This window comes from Microchirus variegatus, assembly GCF_963457635.1.
Source record: "Microchirus variegatus genome assembly, chromosome: 18".
NCBI lineage: Eukaryota > Metazoa > Chordata > Actinopteri > Pleuronectiformes > Soleidae > Microchirus > Microchirus variegatus.
Window position 1 is genome coordinate 20,185,983 of NC_139819.1, and position 13,281 is coordinate 20,199,263.

Genomic DNA, 13,281 nt, shown 5'->3' on the forward strand with positions numbered 1-13,281 from the left:
CTCCTTCTAAGCTTTCTGTGGACACATTGGCTCTGTGCTGATCTTCACTTCTTTCCCATATCTTCATGATGTGGCTTATCAAAGTGATGTACTAGAGTACACAGTCTTGCCATTGCACTTTTTCCCCTCACTCTTTCTCTACATCTATTTATGTCTGGTCACAAATGCCACACAGGGTGGAGAAGGAGGAGAAGTGCAGCCACAACTTTCCCAGAGGCTTTTGCAAGTGTCAGTTTGCGTTATAAATCATTCAGGGACACTCAGAGAGGCCATGATGCATTTTATCCCCTTACTCTCGTCCCCTCATCCCCTCATCCTCTCCTCTTCCTTTATTATTGCACAAGGTTCTTCTGAGCATCTGATATGCCACTCGGCATGATCAAAAAGACCAATGAAGAGTAAGGAAAAACAGACGGATAAAATCGAGTTAGAGAATGAGATGCTATCTGCCCAGTGCATTATGGGATGGACCCTGGACTCCCTGTGACCCTGATTATCACAAGCAGATATTAACTTATGGGTAAATGGTTCCTATCATATCCTTCTGGACAAAATCCTATAATATGTTAGTGTGTTGGTGGCAGCACTTCAGGCTGATATTTTATTTCACTTGAAGCTGATTTAAAAAAAAAAAAAAAAATCTAAGGTTCAAACTGGTTATTAAGACCAATATCCACAATAAGAAAACAGAATTGCTGCTGATTATAGTTCTCTTTACCATTTATCAGCTGAACCCTATTGAAATCATTGGCACAGCTTTCTAAAGTTTTCTTTCCTCTGTTTCATCTCAGGTACAGTATTCCAATCCTGAGGAAAGTCATCAAGATGTCAACTGTGGATTTCAACTGAGGAAAGAATAACAGCGAAAGAGAAGGAGACGGCAGACAGTCTGACACCATCTCCACACATTCCCTACAGGTGAGTTTCACTCTGAGTTAATTGAATGTATTTTCTGTATCAGGATGCCTTATCATCTGTGTATAGTTGTCTTTAATTATTATACCTTCCAGCTCTCTGTGAGTTAACGGAATACTTCACTGATTAGTATGTGGCTTTGTATTGCTAGAATAGCAGTATTATTTTTTAAAAGTGTGCTTCCCTCCCTCAGTTTTCCCCTGATTTCTAAAAAATAGTATTTGTTTTCACATCCAAGTTCAGTTATGCGTCATATGATGAACTTGGATGTGACCCATTAATTTGAGATTTGAACTACAACACTAGTTCTGCACTTTTTCGACTCAGCCATAGGGGGACGAGACTTCCCAGAATGGACAAGGGTTCATTCCTAGAATGTAAACACAGTGTCCGTCATCTTTGCTAAAAGTTACCACCGGCTCTCGCTCTCTTTAATTTGGCCTTGTAAACTGAGAAGATAATGACAGAATGTAGTTTTCAAACTGATATGGCTGCGAGGGAAAATACCTGCTTTTTGGCGATGCCCGCGGCCGGAACCGGGTACCTGGAGAACTTTTTGTGGGCACTTGAATGTGCCGCCGCGGACTCTGGCTAGCAGCTCTGAGTGTAGCCAGAGCCAGGCCGCAGTGGAGCGGAAGTCTGGTCGCTCAGAGCAGTTTTAAGGTTGAAAGTTTTCATGCTCAACAATCTTAAAGCTCTGTAGAGATGGAAGGAAACCTGGGGTTCGTCCATGGTTTGGAATCGTTTGTGAATGAAACAATAACGTATAATAAATCCATCTGTAAACCTGTCATCATCACAGCGCTAACGCCATCGTTGGATTGAGCAGAAAGTCGGGCAGGTGTGTCAGAATGTGCATTCTTTACCATTGTTGCTAAATCCACACCCTGAATAAGAAATGATCTTGAGATGGGGTGTGGTGAAAGGGAATAATTTGGGCCACAGGACGTTCCTAAAGGCAAAAAAACAAATGCCCAGTGATGTTGGCAGGCTTTCAGTGTTGCGAGTCCCAGGTTCCACAGGTGGTGACTTACATGGATCCCTGGTAAATTCAGGTCAATCTGAAAGGTGACTCAGGAATTAGAAAATGAAGAATGGTTTGTTTACTCAGAGAAGAAAATGTGTGCATGTTGTACGTACATGCGTAACCTCACAAAGTTCTAAAAACATCTGTAAAAATGACAAAGTAAAACATCAGCGCTTTTTCGAATAAACATTTTTTATTGCCTGTGGCAATCCCAAGATTGTTGTGCATAAAGATCACCTCCGTTCCACAGAAAAATCTGCATAGACGGAACAAACCAAAACCTATGGAATCCATGAAGTTCCAGAAACTTTTGTGGCTTCATACAAAACTATAACTAAGGATATAAAAGTACCAAGTATAAAATATCTGCATTAATATGTAGTACTGTAACACAAGCTACCATAGCTTTCACGTTAATATTCTGTACTGTCGTTGTAGTCGTTTACTTTATACATTAGAACACTTCTATAGGTCATATATGTTGGGCCCAGCATGAGTGGACTATGAGGCCTCACTGCAGCCTGAACTCAGGCCTGGTGGAAAGTTTGTGGTCATAAAAGCCTAAGGGCCAATTCCAATTCCTATCTTAACCCTCAGTCTTAACCCTCAAGCTCAACCCTTATCTTAATTGGCCCTCAAAACTAAGTGTTGAGGGTTATTTTGTCACTTAGAAATGGGACACCCCTTAAATGCAGATACGTCTTCAGACTGTAGGGGGCAGAATAACGCCAAAGCTGCGTCCAGTCTGTCAACTCCAAAAAAGAAGAAGAACACATTTACGTCACGATTATTTATTTATTCTTTTATTTCAGTCAAGTTATTAGGTTGTCAGTTAGTTATAAGATGATACTCATACAAATACCACAACCACGGACATGTTCAGCTGACAGTTACCACACACCACGGCTTATTGAAGGGTAAACGATAGCAAACGATCGCGTGTCTGCACCGGCCGGCTATTGACAAACGATCGTAAAATAACTAAATAAATACGCAACAATGACGTCAGTAATCCATAATATGGGCCTAAACTAAGATAATACAATGGTTTTCATCATTTTTATATCTCTATTAACAAAGAAAATACTTAATTTATATCGCACTCGATCAAAATCGCTGCTTTCGACGCCATCTTTCTTATGTGAAAACCCGCAATGCATTCTGGGTAGCCCTTGCTCCCAAGGGTGGTCTCGGAAAATCTCAATATTGAAGGCGATACATCGCTTAAACTTGCCCCTCAACTCAGTTTTTCTGAGAATCGGGACATCACTTGCACTAGCGGGAGCACATTTTTGAGATTGAGGGTTTAGATTGAGGGTTAAGCAAGGAATTGGAATTCACCCTAAAACCCACATGTTGAAGACAAAGGAAAATCCTGACCCACTAGGGGGTCCAGAGTGATGGACTCATTCCCCACAAGCCATTGCGGCGTATGACATCAGCAGCAGACAGCCGTTCACCCATTGGTGGGAATCCTTGGGGGGTCGTACCCCCCAGGGGAAGCTTTTAAAGTCCCAACCGCCAACCCATGTCCCGACCGCCAGCACACCCCTTCCAACCTGACTTTGTGTGTGCGGACGTCTGTGTTTTTGGGAGGAGACCAACACTGCTGAAGATCTACAGTCTTGCTGGCCGAGTTTTGAAGTTTCTTCATTTGTCGATTCCTGTCCTATTTTAGTTTTTTTTCCCCTTTTTGTTTTTCTTTTTGTTTTTTTTGATTCAAGGATCCTGTGAATAACTCTCCCTGCGAGTTATTCCCCTTTTATACCTGCAGAAGAGGAAGTGGCGGTTTGCGCACATTCCTACCACAGTCGACCAGCTGTCCCTGTTGTGAGTCGTTGGACTACGTATCAGCCACACCGGGCTTACTGAATTATAATAGTAATAGCAAGTGACGCCATTTTACATGACGTATCGGTCATTTTAGTAACCCGGAAGTGGGAGGAGCGTCGCCGTGACAACCGTCACGTCAGAGACCCCTCCACTACTTCCTCTCTCTCCCCCTCCTTCTTGTTTACCTTTTGGCTTTGTTTTGTTTACTTCCTGGTTCCCACGTTGTCACCAGCTGCCAAAGAGTGACACGCCCCCCCTTTTTTCTTTATACACACACACACACACAAACACACACATTTCTGCACTCATATCCATGTCCCTTTTTATGCATATTCAAACAGTTTATCGGTAGCTAGAGGATTAATGTTCGTTTTTGTTATTATTAATCAATTTTAATGCTTTAATAAATTTTAACCTTTATCTTAAAGTACTGTTTCTGTCTTTTGTTTGCTTGTTTGTGACAAGGGTAATTGAAAGAAGCCAGTGTACGACCTCACACCTTCCCTTCCTAAATGTAATCTTTATTAATATTAATATGCTTATTATTAATTAATGACAAACTGATAGTCGAGAGCCATTTTAAGATCGTTAAGGGACAGTCCTGTCATTCTCCTCTCTTTGAGAGGAGTGGTGCCCCGTTTGATATTTTTAAGAAAATTAATAACATAACCAATTAATAACATTAATTAATCATTTATATCCACATTAATACCTTAAATCACAACATATATGTAGGCTTATTTTGTTTTACTCTCTAGAAACAAACCTCAGTCACACTCAACATGTACCTACTCTTCATGCAAGGCAATCTGTATTGACTCATTGTGCATTTAAATAGGCTTCTTTATTATTCATAACAAGTCTGACCCACTTAATGTCATGCACTAGGCATGCACACACACACACACACACATATACACACACACACAGATATTCTTGTGCAGCATTCCCAGTGAGGACACTCACAGTGATAGACATAATGCATTCCCTGCGCCCTTACCCTAACCTTAACTATCACAACTAAATGCCTATTCCTAACCCGAGCCTAATTGTGCGTTCCATTTGTCATCAGAACTTGGAATTTCATAACTCTGAACCTTACATGGGATTCAATGATGGCTCCTGCCATACACATACTGCACTTTTACCTTTATTGGCACCTCTGTATCATAATATCTGTATGATGCATCATCTGTATCATATTTGTTTTACTGTAAATCAATGTTGACTATTATTGATTACAATAGGTAACCTGAGATGCATTTGCATCCCGACACCTCAGCGGGAACGTAGGAAACTTGGGGGTTGTCAGAATAAACTCTAACTAAGTTCTAACTCTAACCTAACCTAAAACCAAAAGCCTCATACACACGCACACGCACACGCACACACACACAGTGCTCTACAGGGATCTTGTACCATGCTGAAAAGTCGGGCTCAATATGGTTAGTTTTAAGTTTTTATTAGACACAGTCAGTGTAGTGCAGTGATTATTTTTAATCAGAGTGAGTCTATGATCCAAACTTCAATCATACTTCCATGTGCACCAAAACACAATAACTCCAAAGATCCAAGCTTGCTCTATGTAATGTTGTATTGGTAGTTGATGGAATAGGATCATTATGTCATACTTATTCCTTCTGTGTTACACACTCTCACACACACAATTTGGCAGATTTACCTTTTTTTTCCATTTCTGATTAGAGCTGGAGATTTGAATCGCAGCAAGATTTCCCACACTTTCCCTAATTCCTTTTCCAGCCTAAAGCCAGGAGGGCGGCCATTTAGCTGCTAAACCTCCCGGCTGCTCACAAACACACACACATGCATATACTGCTCTTACAGACATACATCAAATCTGAAAACAAACTTGATTTATACCCTACCCTACTGTAGTAAAATTTAACTACTGGCAAATCCAAGCGACAGACATGACATTTGTTGAAGTTGAAGTGCCGGGGCTGGATCATTCAACAAGACAACTATCCTAAACACTGCTCAAAATCTACTACGGCATTCATGCAGGATGCCTTACCCTGGATTTCCACTGGACGCTGAACGGCCGTGGAACGGCAGCGGCACGGTTCTGCTTCATTGGAATTTACGAGGTTCAGCAGCGGCAACGGAAAAAATAGAACTGCTACCTATTGATAGCGCTGCGGCGCGGCGAGCCACTTCTGGTGGAAATGCTCTCATTGATTAGAATGGAAGCGATTTGCAACGGCGACCGCGCGGCCATTGTGGAAATCCAGGGTCAGCAGGAACAAATACAACGTTCTGGAATGGCCATCTCAGTCCCTAGACCTGAATATTATTGAACATGTGTGTGTGATTTAAAGCGGACTGTCCATTAGGGCTGGGGGAAAAAATCGATTCACATAGAATTCGCGATTCTAATCATCCACGATTCTGAATCAATTAATAAACTTCAAAAATCGATTTTTGAAAAAATATATAATAATAATACTTTTTTTTTAAGTTTCTAAAACACCAGTTTGTGTTATTTGTGTACAGTTTATCTTTTGTAACTTCTGGGATAAAAAGGCAGCCTAAGCTTTTATTTATGCAAGTTATTTTTTTGTACAGTGAGTAAGTTTTTATTTGTTTTGAATGAATAAATGTTAACCTTTGTCTTAGGTTTGCCTTTGTGTGATAACATTATCTTATACAAACATGTTTTTTTTTTGATGCCATAATTTGCCTTAAAACACTATGCATTGTATCAATTTTTGAATCGAGAATCGTATGAATCGAATCGGTTGAAACAAGAATCGATTTTTCGAATCGAATCGTGAGCCTAAGAATCGGAATCGAATCGAATCGTGAGCCACCCAAAGATTCACATCCCTACTGTCCATGCTCGGAAACCATCAAACCTGACTGAACTGGAGATGCTTTGTAAAGAAGAATGGTCCAAATTACATTCCGCCAGAATCCAGACTCTAATTGGAAGCTATACGAAGCGTTTAGAGGTTGTTATTTCTGCAAAAGGAGGATGCACAAAATATTGAGTTAATGTTTCTTTTGCGGTGCCTAAACTTATGCACATGCCTAACTTTTTTAAAATAATTCTTGCAGACTTTCTGTAAACCATATAAACTTTATTTCACTTCTCAAATGTCACTGTGTTTGTCTCCTATATGATATATTTAACTGAAATTTCTTATACAAACAACCAATGATTTATAAAGGAAAGTCATGAAAATGTACAGGGGTGCCCAAACTTTTGCATACCACTGTATATGTAAATGTATGGATCTTGCACTAGCAAAATTAATCTACATCCAGTAATTTAATAAGTGATTGTAATTTTTTTTTATTTTTTTTATTTTAATGAATGTTGGACTGGGAGTTAGTTCATAATATTGTGAGAAATGCATTGTAACATTTTACAAATTTAAGAGTGTATTCAGGCATTACAAATCGTATCTATTTGTAATGCCTTTTGTAATTTTCCATTCGTAAATATGCCAGAAAAATTCTAATTTTCTCTTTATATTGTTGTAGGAATGGAGAGATAAATAAAATACTGTAAACGACTTTTAAAAAAAACGTATACAAACATAGTAAAAAATCAACATTACATTGTCAAGAACCCACATTATAAGACAATATAAATAAATAGAAAAAATAAAATACTGTAAATAACTTAAAATAAAAAATAAAAATTATACATTGCACAGTAAATAACTCACATTATAAACAAAATATAAAGTATAGAAGTTAAATAGTTTTCTTGGTGGAACTAAACCCACAGCAGGAAATTCCTAATCAGCACCTTTGAAGCACTGTTTCTACTAGTTAGCGTTAGCGTCAGCTAGCATTCTGACGCTAATGTTACCTGCTGTCTGTGTCCCCGTTAGTTAGACAATGACTGTTAATGTTATGATTATATCATTATCTGCGCCAGTAGCTCCACTTACAACTGTGTGTCTTTCTTTCTTTTTCTTCATCCTCTTTTTTTTCTTCCTCTTCTAGCGACCTGATCGATAACTCCTCTTCATTTTCCTTCAGCTTCATTTACAACTTGCAGAACGATAACTTCACACAAGTTAACGTGAGGTGACGTGGGGCCCTTTTAGGGAGTTTTCCTACTGAGATGTCATTGTTGTTTAGGGGGACGGTGATATGGCTGCTCACTGATGCATTTAGGCTCCGATGGTCAGGTCCCCCCCTATCGGCTCGGGGCCCCAAGCAGTTGCCTGACATGCCTGTTCATAAACTGCACGTCTACACGTAGCGCAATGAAAGTGAGAAAGTGCGTTAAAAAAATTAACGCGTTTATTCCACAAATGAATCATCCTGCATTAACGCGTTAATTTTGACAGCCCTAATAATTAGCAAAGAGCATAAAGTGTGATGTCCCATTTTAATGTGACTGTTGCAGCACATGTTTGTAGAGCCATATGCAGCAGCTTGATGGAATTAGTCCTACAACATGTTGGTACATCAATTAGTCATAGCAATGGCAGCATTGGGCCTGGGGGTGGGAGCGTGCATGCCTTTGTTTGCGTGGTTGTTCTTGTGCATGCGTGTCAAACTGAAGTGGTGCACGTGCATGTGTCTGTATGTGTAGATCAGGCTAGATTAGCACGAACCATATAATCTTTGTTTTTATGATATATAATTTATTTTTTATGAAAAATCCTTTAGGCCCAATGTGCACCCCCACAGCGACCCACACACACATCGTCTTATATACTAAGACACCAGAGCCAGCCATGCAAGGTATGTGGTCTCCCCAAACGTACACATTAACGCACACATGCGTAGATATAAGTATAGTATCATGCAGTGGTGATGTAGTAAAAAACACAGAAATTGTCCAAACACTGTCGAGTAACAGCTTTACCAAGCCTCCCGTGTTGCAACCTGTTGTTGCCACATTTCATCACTTCACACATCTTAAGAGAAGAGGAGGGTGCAGAGGGAGGTTTGCCGTCCTCAGGGTGATCACATGACTTCAGTGTCATATGGGCTAGAACTGCTTCCTTACTCTCTTACTCAAATCTGTTTCCCTTTCTATCGCTCTTTCTCTCTCTTGTATTGAGTTGTCCCTGGATTTTTCACTCTGCATTTTACCTTTGTTTTCCCTGTTTTTTTAAGTTAGTTGGTGAAAGGTAAATTGTACACCCTAAGTACCGTAGGTGTGAGACCATAGGTGTGAGTGTGAGAGTTGATGGTTGTTAATCTCTTTGACCCTGTGATGGACTGGTGACCTGTCCAGGGTGAACTCCACCTTTCACCCTATGTCAGCTGGGTTTGCGGAGGATAACGCAGTAGAAGCGTGCGTGTGTGCGTGCGACATGTGCAGTGAAGCTAACTGGAGCGGGGTGTCCAGGATGCGTACACGCTTCACAGCCCAGCTGCAGCGCTGCGATACAGAGCGGGGTAGCATTTGTGTGCACACAGTGTAACAGGGCAACTGTTACACTTTGTGCATGCATGTGTGGAAACATGGAGCATCAGTGACTCAGCGTGTGTGTGCACATAACACGAGCAAGTGTGACTCAGACTTGAGCAGTGGGACTCAATCATATGACTGTTGTTTTTCCTGTCTCATTACCTGTCAGCTTTCCATGAGATACACACACATACGGTTACCACCTAAATCTTATGTGTGCATGCATCATTTTTATTAACTTTGTAGAAGTGAATTACTCTGTCCTGCTTTATCCCAGTATGCCGTACATGTTATGGTCTATATCTTGATTTTTATATAACTCTTTATTTTTAGTGAATATTCTGATATCTTATGTCTGTAAATGTTACTTGTATTTGTTTTTTCGTCTGTTAAATGTGTTGCTGCCCGTCTTGTAACATGGTATAATGTTCCATCTTAATCAGGCCTTTCTGGTTTAAAAAAAGTTCTAATATAAAATGTCGTTAGGTTAACTACAGAGGATTTAATAGGAGAAATCTTGTCCACAGGAGCTTCAATATTTGCTTTCTTAGTTATGGTAAATGTGGTCTTGCCTACAGATGTATGTATGTTTCCTGGCAGCAGCACCACAGATGATTTGTGTATTTAGCTTGGAGTAAACTAATGTGCTAATCTTGTCCAGTAAATTGTCAGCTCATTGTCTCTTCCTCTCTTATGTTTCCCAGGTCTAGCTGGCCAATGCCGGGCCCATCTTGGACATCTGGCGGCTGTAACAACAGCCGTGTTCATGTGAGAGTGCTCCCCGGCGCCTAGCCCATGTGCAGCCCATAATGCCGTCGTCTGCACGGAAAGGAGTGCCGAAGGACCCTGAGCTGGCTGACCTCTTCTTCAAAGATGATCCCGAGGACGTGTTCTGTGACCTGCACGAGATCGGACATGGCAGCTTTGGAGCCGTTTATTTTGTAAGTGCGAAGTTTATCGAATGTGATTGACCTGGTAGGCATTTAAATTTTGTTGATAGTTTTTGCTGGGAGTAATAATAAATTACAATTTATAAAAATGTATAACGCCTTTCTGCATGGAGTTTGCATGTTCTCCCCATGTGTGTGTGTGTGTGTGTGTTTTCTTCGGGTTCTCCAGTTTACTCCCACAGTCCAAAAACATGCAAAATGTGGATGAGGTGAATTGGTCACTGTACATTAACTGTGAGTGTGAGTGGAGTGATTGTTTGTCTCTATATGTGGCTCTGTGATGGACTGATGATTTGTCAACGGTGTACCCTGCCTTTCACCCTGTGTCAGCTGAGATTGGCACAGCGCCCCCTGCGTCCCACATGTGCAGGATAAAGTGATAGAAGACGGATGGATGGAAAATGTATTAAGCAGGTTCTCTTAGCTAAAGAAAGAATTTGCATTTGCACGAGAGCCTGGATAATTTAAAGATCAGCCAACACTAATCAAAGCAATCATACGACTGAAGCTTTGGTTTATTTTTGAATTTGAGTTACCCTAGATATACATTTATCGATTCACTGATTCCAACATATTTAAGTATAACTCACATTATGGCTCTTGGACAATTAAGTGGAGATTGATTCGCTCGCAGCACTTTCTCTTCTTCTTCATCTCATTATCACTAATTACTCATCAAGCCTTTGATTCTAAAGCTGTGTGGATGAAGGTTGAAGGCATGCTGCACATCTCCTCTTCTCTGCCCCCACAAACTAGGTGTAAGGCTCCTCCCGCTCTTCTAAGACAGATGTTGCCCTGGTATTCAAATCCAGAGAAGCTGTTAATAGTATGGCGGGATTAGCTTTTCTGCCAAGGCTTGGATTACTCCTCTACATTCATGCAGAGTCAAATAAATGCATGCAATTGTGTAGGCATTCTTAGTTAATGAATGTAAGGACGATTGGAGGAACTCTTCTGTCAAAGGCATCGGGGGAACACCCTCAATTGAGCGTGGAAGCCCATCACCCCGAGCTTTGAATGCACACTACAATGATGTATGTTGGATGAATACCTCCCCCCTCCCCCCACAAAGACATCACTCTCTGTGTATTTCAATATTTCATTCTCTATTGCCAATGATTTATAAATTACACACGAGGGAATGGCCATTATGTATGAACTGCTGGGCAATCATTGGGATCAAATGAATCTCAATAGTCAAATGGGAATACAATCTTGCCTGCTGTTAATCTCATTCCATTTGAATATCAACATGAAATTCCCATTTATTTTTAAGGGATCAAGCTGAGCTGCAGTCTAGCTGTCCCTAAAGTCAAAAGCTAAAAATGAGTTTAACATGGCCATATGAAAGGTGCATTGTACTTGCAGACTTCCCCCAGTCACATCATTGAGTGTTTAGTTTGACCAGGCCAACATTTGTATACATTCAAATGCATCTGAATCTCTTGGTGCCACATCTCACCGATGGAAATATATTTCTTTGTGCTTGTATTCTAATCTTTTAAATGGTATTTGTTAAATTCACCTCTGATCCCCTTTCAAACAACTTACTGCCCAGTAAAAAGTCATTTGTTTGCTGCTGTGTTACTCTGTTGTCAAATAGAACAATATTTCATGCATTTAAAAACATATATTGTATATCTATATAGAGCATGGTTGCAGGAAAGTACATTCTTAAACTGAGCCATATTAAATCATTATTATTTTCTAATGTATTCATAGTGAAAGTGACTAAATCAGGGGACCTGAGATCCCTTGCAAAATGATAACTAATGTTTGTGAGATATCTTTGCTCAAGTTTTTATCGAGGTATTTAAGATTTGATTAAAATCTGACTGGAATATTTTTGTCTTTTCATTCTTTTAGGCACGAAACTCTTACTCCAATGAGGTGGTGGCCATCAAAAAGATGTCCTATAATGGCAAGCAGACTACCGAAGTAAGATATGCACATGCACACTGTAACAGGACTTTGTATTCAAACAGTGTACAAATGTCTGTCTTACATCATTTATTTAATTCCACTCCAAACAAAACGTACCACTAACTTGTGAGTTCTTTTTCTCTGTGGTGCTTGGAGCTACCCTGAAAGAGCAAAAATAATGTACCATTATGAATTATAAATAAGTGATTGCTGTCACTGTCTGCTTTTCTTGAGCAAACCACTGAGAAAGGTCAGTGTATTTCAGGAGACACTCTGTGATCACTGAACTGAACTTCAGCCCACATTTCTTTATAATTCATGGTTCTGTGTTAGGGCTCTACTGTTTATAACTATTTTATTCTTATGTGAAGTATTTTACAGTACTCTGAAAAGTCTTAGGCCATTTGATTTGTTTTAGTAACGCTGTAATGACCATAGACCAACATAGCCTCATGTTGACAAATATCTGCTGTGAAAAAGGTCTATTACTGCAGGTTTATTAAATACATGCTTGATCATTACACACACATACGTATAAGTTAAACTTGCTAATACATAAGACCAACTTTCAGTCCCATCATTCCCATCCAAATGTCAATTATCAGAGAATTTGACAGACATAAAAACACCAAAACTGTTGGTTTATGGACAATGAGGCCAATTGTGACTAATTCTGAGTAAATGTCTCTGTGTCTGAATGTGTTTTTTCTGTAGAAGTGGCAGGACATCATTAAGGAGGTCAAGTTTTTGGGACAGCTGCGACACCCAAACACCATCGAGTACAAAGGCTGCTACTTGAAAGACAACACTGCCTGGGTCAGTGGTTCCATCATCCTCACTTCTCCTTCTGTCCTTGTTTCTGTCTCACACTTGTCTTTTTCTTTCCATCCTCTTTGTCTGAGTCTTTTCCTCTTTGTCTTTGTAACATTTATAGATTTTGATCATAAAAGTATCATGTCTACTGCTGAGAACCACATCACTGAATGTACCATGCCATGTGAATGATGATGAATTATTGATCTATTATTGTATTCACTTTTAGCTGGTGATGGAGTACTGCCTGGGCTCTGCATCAGATTTACTAGAGGGTAAGTGTGTTTGTATTTATTTCAATGTTTAATGAAACATGTATACTTCATATAATAAGTATAATAAAGTCAAAGCCAAGCGTACCACTAGATAAAACTTGAACTTGTTTTATCACACTTCCGGGTACTGTAAATTCTCCC

The 13,281-nt window shown here is 39.9% G+C and overlaps 1 protein-coding gene across 1 annotated transcript in view; it reads left to right on the plus strand.

Annotated features, from left to right (window-relative positions):
* The first annotated feature begins 849 nt into the window (after nucleotides 1-849).
* Nucleotides 850-13,281, plus strand: part of taok3a (TAO kinase 3a) — a 38,656-nt gene continuing 26,224 nt past the window's right edge. Inside the window, exons 1-5 of the mRNA XM_083904894.1 lie at nucleotides 850-918; nucleotides 9,884-10,120; nucleotides 11,996-12,067; nucleotides 12,767-12,868; nucleotides 13,095-13,140. Of these exons, the coding sequence (XP_083761020.1) occupies nucleotides 9,989-10,120; nucleotides 11,996-12,067; nucleotides 12,767-12,868; nucleotides 13,095-13,140 (352 nt within the window). The 5' untranslated portion in view covers nucleotides 850-918; nucleotides 9,884-9,988. The remainder of the gene's footprint in view (nucleotides 919-9,883; nucleotides 10,121-11,995; nucleotides 12,068-12,766; nucleotides 12,869-13,094; nucleotides 13,141-13,281) is intronic.